The sequence below is a fragment of the Filicampus tigris genome, chromosome 6 (genome assembly GCF_054856515.1).
Source record: "Filicampus tigris isolate MCC_2025a chromosome 6, RoL_Ftig_1.0, whole genome shotgun sequence".
Taxonomy (NCBI): Eukaryota; Metazoa; Chordata; class Actinopteri; order Syngnathiformes; family Syngnathidae; genus Filicampus; species Filicampus tigris.
In genome coordinates this window covers 14539049-14551383 of record NC_141222.1, presented here as the reverse complement: position 1 = coordinate 14551383, position 12335 = coordinate 14539049, and the positions used below count along the sequence as shown (strand labels likewise).

The 12335-nt window shown below is 40.5% G+C and overlaps 1 protein-coding gene across 4 annotated transcripts; it reads left to right on the top strand.

Annotated features, from left to right (window-relative positions):
- Positions 1 to 30: 30 nt before the first annotated feature.
- LOC147145940 (ATP-dependent RNA helicase DHX15) lies at positions 31 to 11865 on the top strand. Of its 4 annotated transcripts, none has more exons than XM_086032462.1 (14): positions 31 to 156; positions 1946 to 2294; positions 2382 to 2575; positions 2658 to 2817; positions 3262 to 3480; positions 4490 to 4657; positions 6834 to 6920; positions 7043 to 7192; positions 7270 to 7378; positions 8334 to 8525; positions 9999 to 10121; positions 10431 to 10621; positions 11212 to 11381; positions 11451 to 11865. In XM_086032462.1, the coding sequence occupies exons 2-14, from the start codon at positions 2046 to 2048 to the stop codon at positions 11566 to 11568; spliced, it is 2130 nt and encodes a 709-aa protein (XP_085888588.1). In that variant the 5' UTR covers positions 31 to 156; positions 1946 to 2045; the 3' UTR covers positions 11569 to 11865. The 4 variants fall into 4 exon arrangements, with proteins under 4 accessions (XP_085888588.1, XP_085888586.1, XP_085888585.1 ...); XM_086032460.1 differs by lacking the exon at positions 31 to 156 and adding an exon at positions 296 to 542 and having other exon boundaries at positions 1988 to 2294; XM_086032459.1 differs by lacking the exon at positions 31 to 156 and adding an exon at positions 299 to 542.
- Positions 11866 to 12335: the final 470 nt, after the last annotated feature.

Sequence of the window (12335 nt, the reverse complement as noted above, 5' to 3'; positions counted from 1 at the left end):
TACACGTTTGATTAATTTCTATTTAACTGGTTAATGTCATAATCTTGTCTGGGTGTAAAGGCACTGCGTTTTAGGACAGGAAAGTCAATGTAAATGTTGATTTTACCCATATGGATTCCGCCGTGATATAGTAAAACGGAGCAGACGAAATATTTGGTGAGTACGTCCCTTGTAGATTAAAAAAAGGACCACGAACTGCTAAAAAATCACAAATCATCACAGAACTCTCGTTATTTAAAGCGGGGAGATTTGATGCTCGTATTATGTCGGGGAAGTTTGCATTTCGGGAGTGTGATGTGGCGAAATTGACACATTCGTATTCCGGGACAGTTGTTGGCGGCAATGTGCTTAGCGACTACGACGCTAGAGAACAACACAGACGAGGAAGAACCTAATCAGGAAACGCCGTTGCATTAAACCGGGTGAAGTAGTGGCCGCCGTTATTCATTATTAAAAGGTACACCGTGTTATCTCCTAAAGATGTCCAAAAGACATCGTTTGGATTTGGGCGATGACTACTCCAGTAAAAAGAGATCTGACGGGTAGGTGAGGCGCTAACTGAACGACTCTGTTGAAACATTTTAAGCGCTGGTGGACTGTTGCTAGTTGGATAAAAGCCTACGTTGAGGTTTAATGGGAGACAATATAGCTAACCTTGGCGGTTTCTATTGTTGTTGACACGGCGACTTGCAGGTGAGATATTTAATGCGCCCAAGGCAATACAATGAACGTCTTTGGTGCATTCTGTATTCGCTAGGGCCACTATTAGAGTTTTCGGCACGTGTATGAAGTTAGCGGGATGCTAGCAGCCATACTTGCTAGCTAAGCTAACTAGCTAGCACGCCAGCCCAAGTGGCTAACGAGAGCATTTTTAAAAATTATGTATTTCTTTTTTAATTAGGTAATCGCACGTCTTACCTATTTTGAATTGTACTAACCGAGCTCCCTTTAACACATTTGATATAATATTTTATCCGGCAGTGTATTCAAAACATAATTACTGGTAATGTTTAATCAATTATCATTGGAAAGAGGTCAGCTTGCCTTGTGAAAATTCATATTAAAGTAAGAGGGATCAACCAAGAGATGATTTGAATGAGGCTTCAATGTAGGACACAAAATAAAATGTCCGTTTTTTTCCCCCATTCCCCACCATAATCCGATTGCACTTTCGACTGTACAAAAAGCAAGTGACAATGACGTTAATCAATATAACGTTTTTGTCATTTTTCCTCTTCTGGGAGTAGATTCTTATTTCTCCTCACAAACACGCTTTGAAACAGCACATCAACTTTTACAGTAATAACAGGCTACCGTGACTTATGAGTAGCCCAATTTAAGAGTTTTTCAAGTTTGCTGTGGCTTTATTTTGTTTTTTATTAAATGTTTTGAATTATTTTGTTTTGTGTTTGAGATACAGATAAGCAGTATACCAAGTGTAGGGTAAAAAAAAAAGGTCAACAAATCGGAATCTTTTTTATCATATATTTCAGCTATCTTTAAAAAGCATCATGTTTTGGGCAATTCGAAATTAATCCTTCCACCGGGCTCCGTTTTTGTAATGCACAAAATAATGTGAAAATTATTGTTCTCATGTCATCTGTGTCTTAACAGGAACTATATTTGCATTTCACTTTTTGAAAAATATTTGCTGGACAGGTCAGAAAAGTAAAAGTCATTATATAGCGACCAAATCACTAAATTGTTAAATCTGTGCTTTTGTAAAGTAGTTCCCCTCTGTTCACAGCCATTTGTTTAGTTCAGGCAGTGCATGTCACTGGGGGCGTGTGTTGAACTAGATTTAAAAAAAAAAAAAAAATGTCTTGACAAATAATCCAATTAATTGATAAAATAGATGAATGGCACAGCCCCCCTATTTCAAATTATATTGGAATATCAGCATAGATGTGAATTATTTAACTTTGCATTTTATTGACACTGACAGGCGTGAAAGAGACTCTGATCGAGACCGCGGGGATCATTCCAGGGACAGGGACAGAGACCGGGATCGCGACCGCGACAGGGACCGGGACCGCGAGAGAGACATGAAGACGACAAGTGCGCCACCTAAAAGCACGCCGGCCATTATCGCCATGCCTCAGCTAAAACAGATGGCCATGCAGCAGCAGATCAATCCGTTCACCAACCTGCCGCACACGCCTCGCTATTATGAGATCCTGAAGAAAAGGTTACAGCTTCCCGTGTGGGAATACAAGGAAAACTTCAGTGACATCATCACACGCCATCAGAGCTTTGTCCTTGTAGGAGAGACTGGCTCTGGCAAGACGACACAGGTGAGAAAACCCGTACACAAAAATGCAATTCGAGTGGGATTTCAATCTTTTTTTTTAAGTTCACAAGACTTTTGCTTTTGCCTGTAGATCCCTCAATGGTGCGTGGACATGGTGAGAAGCATCCCTGGTCCAAAGAGGGCAGTTGCCTGTACTCAGCCAAGAAGAGTGGCAGCCATGAGCGTGGCCCAAAGAGTGGCAGACGAAATGGACGTGATGCTCGGACAGGAAGTTGGCTACTCCATCCGATTTGAAGACTGTAGTTCTGCCAAAACAATACTGAAGTAAGGCACTGGCTCCTCTCGTTTATTATAGACAGACACCACACATTTTCACCTGTCTGCTTCCATCTCCTGTTCCTTTTAGGTACATGACAGATGGCATGTTGCTAAGAGAGGCGATGAATGACCCTCTTCTGGAGCGATATGGGGTGATTATACTGGACGAGGCCCACGAACGAACATTAGCCACCGATATTTTGATGGGAGTGCTGAAGGAGGTGGTGCGTCAGCGAGCAGATCTCAAGGTTTGTATGTGCTCGCACATTTGGAATTTGAGGGGCACTCATTCAAATGAATCTCCAATCCTGACACCTTCATAGTAGAGATCGAATGGTGTGAGAATTTCATAGTTATCATGAGCAAAAGAGTCATGACTATCAGTCTTGCCACAATATTGCTAAAAGTCCATCCATCCATTATCTGCCGCTTATCCCAGATCGGATCGCGGAGGCAGCAGCTTCAGCAGGGAAGCCCAGACTTCCTAAAAGTCACATAAACAAAAACTAAAAAAATAAGACACTCACAGAAAGTTTCATTTTAAATTTAAAGAAATGAGCAACCCAATGTGTTTTTGCACATTTAGAAATAGTAAACAGAAGGAGGCAAATTTAATTTTCATTTACATTCAAGACATTTTCATGGAGAATTTAGTCAAAAGAAATGCTCACCAAGGTGCTCTTTTTGATCAGGTGATAGTTATGAGCGCAACACTGGATGCAGGGAAGTTCCAGGTGTACTTTGACAGTTGCCCGCTGCTGACGATTCCCGGCCGCACGCACCCTGTCGAGATCTTCTACACGCCCGAGCCGGAGCGAGACTACCTCGAGGCCGCTATTCGCACAGTCATCCAGATTCACATGTGTGAGGAAGACGAGGGGGATTGTCTTCTCTTCCTCACCGGTCAAGAGGTGAGAGCGTGCTTGACATTTAACATGCATTCATACAGCGGAACCGATTGGAGGTTGACACCAATTATTTCCCATCAGAAATAACTGATGATTCATTTCAGGCTCAAACCAGCAGCATCATAAAAACACTTTTTCAACTGTACAGTCAATGACTTAGGGAACATTAATACATTCTCTCTAAATATTGAGAGAAATTCACTGCTACTCAGTAAAAGTAAAAACTAGTCACCAAGACAGCACCCAATGAGACGAAACAGGAAAGTGCTAAGTGCTAGTGGTGTTATTCCTATGTTGCAGTTAAGTTAATTTTTTTTTGCTTCTATAGTTATCACATTTCCATCACTGTGTGTTTTATTCTCTTGTGGCCTTACAAAAAGCCACAGACAAAGTCGACCAGTTGTGGACTTGATACTTTGAGGTAGTACTTAAACACATACTGATTTTTAATGTCGTAAAAATGTCTGTATTTTGGGCTCCTGGCGCCAATGTCGGTGTATGCAACAGACTGCGGTCGCATTGCAAAAAAAATCCGATATGTGGTCCTATATTGGATACCTATGAAAGTGGCCAAAAATTTTGACTTACTAAGAAGACATGATGCACCTTTTTGAGCCAAATAACATGCACTTCAATCGGACATTTATCATTTATTTTCCCAAGCCACGCAGAGCCGCAATGTGAGGATGAAAGCGGAGCCGCAGGTTGCCGAACCCTGTTAACCCATTTTTAAAATGAGAGACCTCACACATAATGAGCAAAGGAACGATGGAAAAAAATTCAACACAGTCCACCCATACCATCTGATAACCTTTTGAGACATCCGAAATGGGCATCTGCTGACTTTCTGCAGTAGACAGAAAGTGTCATTGTCAAAGTTGCATGAGATTTTAAAGTTTTGTTAAAATGAGTCATATTTTTCAGACAATTTTGGTTGATCTCCAAATTGTAGCTCTTGATGAGCATTTGACATTTCTTTAGCTGCCTCAATAATAAATGTTTTCCTCTGTAGGAAATTGATGAAGCGTGCAAACGGATCAAGCGTGAGGTCGATGACCTCGGGCCTGAAGTTGGAGACATCAAAATCATTCCATTGTATTCCACGTTGCCACCACAGCAGCAGCAGAGGATCTTTGAGCCACCACCCCCACGGAAACCCAATGGTGCTATCGGAAGAAAGGTATATTTATTTTGTAGTTCAAAAACTATACCTAGGGCTGGGAAATTAGTTCAAAATAAATCCTCACTGGTGTGTACTGCCAACACTAACCTGGCTGTGAAAAGAGAGAAGCTAGTTTAGGAAAACAATCGGTTGTTGACAACAGCACTTTGGTACTATGTGATTTTCACCCGCATATTCATGACTTGTGGATTCATCTATTCCCGAATTTCTTTTTGGACCCATCCTCTGTTTGTGATTCAGTTTGTGACTGTATTGTGTGACAAATATTTCAAATTTCTGAAAGTTTTTTCTAATTGATATTTCACTATGATAGAGTGGACATGTTAAGATTGACAGTGTCCACTGTATCAGTGCCCACTGAATAAAGACAAAATGCTGATCGTAATGTCACTGAAAACATCTTTGGGTTTCTTAAAGGGGAAGGTATCCCATAATGGCAGGGTGGACAGCAAATTCAGGGACACATGGCGAATTTCATTATGACTATGACTAGGGCTGCTCGATTATGAAAAAAATATTAATCACGATTATTTTGGTCATAATTCAAATCACGATTATTTTTTGCGACAAAACAAGAACAGGTTTAAACGTGAAAAATATTAAGACAAATTTCTTTGAAACGCTATAGTAATTTAAGTTTAATTTAAGTTAAATAATTTTTTTATTTAAAAAAAAAAAGTGCAAATATAGAAATTAAAGTATGGTTTCCTAGTATAAACAAACGAGTTAACTTGCTATATACTTATAAATTGTCAAAGTAGTAAACTGCTTGGAGTAAAATGCCAAATTTGACGGAATAACAGACATGCTATTCATCTATACACTTAGACCTTTGTCTGGAGCCTTTTTTGTTTTGTTTTTAAAGTAATATTTACACATAGTAAACAAGGTTAAAGTAATTTGCTTCTGATAAATTACAAGTTTAATATGCTGATTGGGTCAAACTAATTTAAATGTTGACTGTTACATACTAGTACGTAATCTATACAATTCTTCTAAATCACAGTAAGGCCATATATAAACTGTATTACAATATAATGACCAATAATATGTTTGCAAATTGCATTTGAAGCAATTTGAAACAAAAATGAACACAAAAAATTTGACTTCATATTATAGACTACACAAGAAATGTAACTTAAGTCACAGTAATAATGTTTAGCATGGTTTCTATTTTTGTGCTAGTAAAAGTAGTGTATATTTGCATAAGATATGTTATTTAAAATAAATCCCTCGTGCCGATTGCGAAGTGGAGTCTGTGCAATAAACATTTGGAAGCCTTGTCCGGGCAATAGATTCTGTTATCTTTTTGTGTCCCTCCAATGTTGATGGGTGGGCGTTGCTGCGTACAGTGATTCAACGACTGAGATTTGCGTTACGGACGACGCCAAATCTAACTCGGTGTTTTCTTGCTTTGGTGTATCATACCATCATCGTAAACCAAACGATGGTTGAATAGATTCGTTGTGTTGCCGGTGGATGCAGAGACAACTTTACACGTCTTTGCTCGCCGTCTTCCACGGTAAACCCAAAATGTAACCAAATAAGCGATTTCGACTTGCCATGCTTGTTTACGAGTCGTTCCTGTGGCGGGTCTTGTGCCATTTTTACGTCTGTTGCTCTGTTAAAACGTTGAGTAGGAGCGACTTGCGGGCTGGCTGGCTAGCTATCTTGGAGACGGCAGCGCGGTGGAGTAACTCGTGTGCGCGTGCCTCAAAACAACTCAAAATTAGTATTAATAATCGTTTTTTACGATTGTGCCAATTTTGTAATCGTGGAGTGTAAGATTCGAAATCGTAATTGAATTTCCATTAATTGCACAGCCCTAACTATGACAACTATGCATGATCAATGATCACAGATCAAATAAAGCATTGTGGACAATGAAACGTTCTTGGGCTGTGAAGAAAAAAGTCAACCAATTGAGGTCAAAATATTCAAAATCTACTAAGGGATCAAGCCCAATGACACTGTGACCGAAAGAGTAACGCGCTATCAATTGCGTCAGCAGAGCATCCATGTGTGCCGACATGCAATAAGTACACACAAAGATACAATAAAATAGAATTTTTGTGAGGGGAAATAAACAAATCAAAGATTTTATTTTAATGTCATATCGCCCAGCCCTAATCCCACCTTTCATTATTGGTTTAATCGTTTGTTTGTTTTTTAGGTTGTGGTGTCAACAAATATTGCAGAGACGTCTCTAACAATCGATGGCGTCGTCTTTGTCATCGATCCTGGTTTCGCCAAACAGAAGGTGGGCGGTGCAGTAGCACTTACTGTAACAAAATAAGCCCCAAATGGTCATGGGGGAACTTCACTTGAATCAGGTACTGGTAAATACTGTACATAATGTGATGATTATAAATTTGTGTGCAGGTGTACAACCCTCGCATCAGAGTGGAGTCGCTGCTGGTCACCGCCATCAGTAAAGCTTCTGCCCAGCAGAGGGCAGGACGAGCTGGCAGAACCCGTCCAGGGAAATGTTTCCGCCTTTATACAGAAAAAGCCTACAAAACAGAGATGCAGGTGACAGGCTCAAATAAAGTGTTCTTCCTCTTCATTAAGTCTTCGAAGAGCTGTACTAATCATGCTCTCCTTTTCAGGATAACACATATCCAGAAATCTTGCGTTCTAATTTGGGGTCTGTGGTGCTGCAACTGAAAAAGTTGGGCATCGATGACCTTGTGCACTTCGATTTCATGGATCCACCAGGTAAGCCATTCCACTTTACAAAGAGCTCGGATCTATATTGAGAGCACCGACACCTGACTTAGGAGTTTTTGGAGATACGAGCTCCCGTTTGGACATTTCTTTGCTTTGACTTGCAAGTGCACATTTGAGATAAGAGCGCTGTATGGTGGCAATAAACCCAACACATTTTATGAGCAGCAGTTTGGCAAATGATGAACAACTCATCAAAAAGAACCTTCAATTTGTGAAATGCCACTCCCATTTGAAGTCAATGTAAACATTACACCTTGTATTTTAAATCTGCCAAGTAACTGCCAAAAGGAAGGCCCCTCCAGCTTGATGCTAATTTGCATCTGTATTGCGGTGCTTTAGCCCTACATGCAACGGATTGAACTCAAATGGCTCAGCAAAATATAGGCAGACATTACAACAACACTAAGTTATACTCTGTCCTCTGCTAGAACTATTAGTGCCGTACTGATGACCTTAGAGAAGAGTTGAGATGTTATAAATTCCACTTGAATTCTAGGCAGGACACGCCCCGCCGCGATACAAATGGATCCTGCAAAGCGGCAAGGACTGCCTAGAACTCAAATGACATTTGTAAAGCTCAATAAGATGAACGATACTGTTTTCCCTCTGTGTGTTTGATACTGTCCCTCGGTGGCCGATATGGACACAAGAGAAGGAGCAGCATTTAATTGGTGCAGTTTGACAGAAACGGTTGAATTCTTTTTAATGTATGTTTTTATAAAATACGTGGTCCACTTTCTTTACGTGAAAGTAGACTTGCTCATTCTCTCTGGCCCTTAAAGGGGGCAACAATCTGAGGAAATTTCATTATGCTAACAAATCTAATATGAACAATAAGTACAATTTGGTAATATTATCACCATTTATCTGTGTGGTAGAAAGTGTTCCATCCCTAAGTGAATGTTGTCATACGTACATTTTTTTCCCCTCAACCTCCTTGCAGCTCCCGAGACCCTGATGAGAGCCCTAGAGCTACTCAACTACTTGGCCGCTCTCAACGACGACGGCGACCTGACCGAATTGGGCTCCATGATGGCAGAGTTCCCCCTTGACCCCCAGCTGGCCAAGATGGTCATCGCAAGCTGCGAGTTCAACTGCTCCAACGAGATTCTTTCCATCACTGCTATGCTGTCAGGTAATGGCCACGACTGGACCAGCTGATGAATCCACAGCAATTCACAAGGAGTCCAAAGGGTCCCAAAACTTGAGCCGTGGAAGGCTATTAATGCAAAAATGAAATTAAGTTGGTGGATTGTGCTGTTTTTAGTTTGACTATAATAGATTTTCCAAGGCCAACTCGGATTAAATGACTACGTCTCTGAAGGTTGACGACATACATTAAATGTGTCGAATATTCAGACTTCACAGGCCAGCTAATCGTGGCTTTCAAATTTGAAAATCAGTGGCCTCGCCGTATCATCTTTATGTACTAAGGCACACTTGCTTTGTATTAAAGATTGTGGGTCGTTTCAGGTTAAAACTATTGGACAAAAAATAGTCCAAATGTCTTTGGTGAGAGCCAAAAGCAAGAAAATGTCAATTGATACATTTGAAGAGCAGCTGAACTTATTTTATGTCCCTGTAAAGACAAAAATGAAAATGTCGCACAAGTTTTAACACACCGCAGTGAAGCGTTAATAAACGGGACAAATTTGAATAAATACATCGACAAGTATATTAAATCAGACTTGAAAATGGTTCCAAATCAAGACCTTCACTCAGCTCAGACGCTGTGGCCGTTGCTGCTGAAAACGTTCCCCGCTCACCTCGCAGCTGTCAATCAAATACCTTCACATCCCAATATGCTTGAGTCGCGAAAATAGATCCACTTCAACCCTCCACTTTTTGGGATTTATCCTACTGAGTCATCATGGGACTTTTCCTTGCCGTGTGTAGATGCGCTGGACACCGCAGGCTTAACATGCTTTTGGACACCATGGACCAGAAACACTTTACCGGCTCTTTAAATAAGGTTGAAAAAAATTGATAATGTGTGTGTGAACTTATAAATTACAAATAATATTGAATTAACGTATATGATATAACATCCAACAAAAGGAATGTCAAATGTTTAGCAAGCAACCACATGCAACTTTTTTTTTTTTTAACCCCGAAAACTAACACAATTTTTTCTGTTTGGTATAAGATAAGATGACAGAAATAATTAGATAGTCCTTGTGCTATGTTATAAATATCTTATCTCGCAAACACTCATACCCCCAAAATTTGTTTTTGTATCTGGGGAAAAAAAAACATGTCTTTTGTTTTATGCAATCAAATGAAAAATCAAGTCTATAACATATATCATCTAATTGGCAGGGACTAAAAATAGAATATTTCTGTTTCTCACAAGTGTATGAATGTATCGATTAAAAATGAGCAATTTTCCTAATACTTTGTAGTTGTGTAAAAACTTTTGTTTTCCAGATGTGCATTAATGAGCTTCCCCCAACCCTCTCCGAGCTAAGGCTGCAGGCCCCCCCCCTCGATAGAGCTTGTGGTCGTGCCACTTCCAGCTGTCACGTCTTAGGCTTTTCTCTATTGTTTTGTGAATTTTTGACTCATCCCTATGGGCGGCTTTGTTGGGGCCCATACCAACCTTGTTTAGTCCCACAGTGTTTTGTTCGCCCCACGGAGGCTAAGAAGGCCGCCGACGAGTCCAAGATGAGGTTCGCCCACATCGATGGCGACCACTTGACTCTGCTCAACGTCTACCACGCCTTTAAGCAAAGTGAGTGACAGTCACACTCAGACATGTACAGCGAACCCTCGTGAATATTCTCAAGGTTGTCTGGTTTTAATGAACATTTTTGGTCAAGGGAAATAAGCCGGTCCACAACACAAGTTTGAACTATGAAATAATATATTCCCCAAAATTCCCCACGTTAACTTTCTGGACATTTACCAGCAAATAGTTTTGAGTTTGGTTGTACATAAAAAGTGGTGCGCAGGTGAATTTGCAAATGATGCTACGCAAATTGGCGGGTGTGCTCTCTTAGCTTGAAATCAGCGAACGACTCCTCTTGGTGTTCCTTTCCAGACCACGAGGCGAATCAGTGGTGCTATGACAACTTTGTCAACTACCGCTCGCTGATGTCTGCTGACAACGTGCGGCAGCAGCTGTCCAGGATCATGGACCGCTTCAACCTGCCCCGCAGGAGCACAGAGTTCACCAGTCGAGACTACTACATCAACATCCGCAGGGCGCTCTGCACCGGCTTCTTCATGCAGGTTAGTACTACTAGCGTACGTCACATAAAAAAGATGCTCGGTGGTAGATGTGCCCTAAATGTCGGACTGCAAGCTGTATTTTTTTTTTTTTCCCCAGATGCATGCATATTTGCAATTTTTTCCCCACTCCCAGAAGTGTCACGTTCTTAGCTTCTGTTTGCAATTGCTGTTTGCGTTTAAACCAATATGTTTGGGTTGATTTTCCCCTTTAAAGGTCGAAAGACGCAACAGTGCTTCCATCTCTAGTGGTAGAAAACACGCTTATGCAATCCCGGCCTTATGGGTTAATGCTAACATATATTGTGAAACACCATAGATGGGCCAAAGGAAATTGGCATCACCATTGCAATGATTTGTTACTTTTAGTGTAACTACAGCAGTAACATACAAATAGAAAATCCAACAATACTCAAGACATTTAACCTCTGTGCTACCTGTCACACTATTGTCAGACTGTGCTGCTTATAAACAAGTGATTTGTAGATGGGGCCTGGAATTTCGGTTTTTAAATGTAGTGAATGTGGCCTGTATACTGTTTGGCTCAAGAGACTGAATTTTACAATATCATTTACTTGCTGTCTATACTGCAGGTGGCTCATCTAGAGCGAACCGGTCATTACCTCACAGTCAAAGACAACCAAGTGGTCCAACTGCACCCATCCACAGTTTTGGACCACAAGCCCGAATGGGTGCTCTACAACGAATTTGTCCTCACCACCAAAAACTACATTCGCACATGCACGGACATTAAACCAGAGTGGTGAGTAACAATAACGCAGTTTGGGTGTCATTTCAAATGAGGTTTCTCATTCTGTTTCTTGTGTTGCAGGCTGGTCAAGATCGCCCCCCAGTACTATGAAATGAGTAACTTCCCACAATGCGAAGCTAAACGACAGCTGGAACGAATCGTTGCCAAACTAGAGAGCAAAGAGTATTCCCAGTACTAAACATTAACCAATAAGTGTCCTGAGATGACAGCGTACCACATAGTTTTAGATCTTTCTGTATCATCGTATCTTAAAACTGTTGGCTATTTAGCATTTTGATTTTGTTTTTTATATATTTTGTTAGCTTTCAGTTGTGTCCTCACATTGATGTCCATTCTTCAACTGTAATGCCAGAAGGAAATATCAGCAAGCATTGGATCGCTATAAATATTTTCAAAAAGAGTATTGTCTTGATGTTTTCCTGTAGGGAATTGCTGACTGCTGGCTTTGTTTCTTTAATAAAGGAGCTTTGACTTACTACTTTTTGATACTCCTGTATGTATAACCATTTGAACGTAATGACAAAAATGCACTTCATGTATGACAAACGACTATTCTACAGCATTCATTTACCAGTTGAATGCAGGAAAGATCACAGTTCACTAGTCAGTGGCAGAGCTAGAATTTTACACTAGTACGTACTGGCCAAGGCCATCAGGGTGTCCGCTACACAAAAACGTGGAAACACGTTAACATCCATTTTTATACCAAACCGAATACAATTAATGCACACCTGTACGTTTGCAAGCACACAAAATGCACATTTTACATCACAAACAGTGATGTCAAACTGCTTATTTCGAGCCTTTATACATTCAGTGGGTACGGAAAGTATTCAGACCCCTTGAAAATCTTCACTTTGTGTCATTACAGTGATTTGCCAAAATCAAAGTTCATTTTATGTCTCAATGTACACTCAGCATTCACAGAAAAAACGGAGATTTTTT

Excerpts from the sequence above, each read along its gene's own strand:
- LOC147145940 (XM_086032459.1), top strand. The coding sequence starts at position 481 with ATGTCCAAAAGACATCGTTTGGATTTGGGCGATGACTACTCCAGTAAA. Across the intron at positions 4,658-6,833 it reads ATGGTGCTATCGGAAGAAAG|GTTGTGGTGTCAACAAATAT; the intron begins GTATATTTATTT and ends TTTGTTTTTTAG. Across the intron at positions 8,526-9,998 it reads CATCACTGCTATGCTGTCAG|TCCCACAGTGTTTTGTTCGC; the intron begins GTAATGGCCACG and ends AACCTTGTTTAG.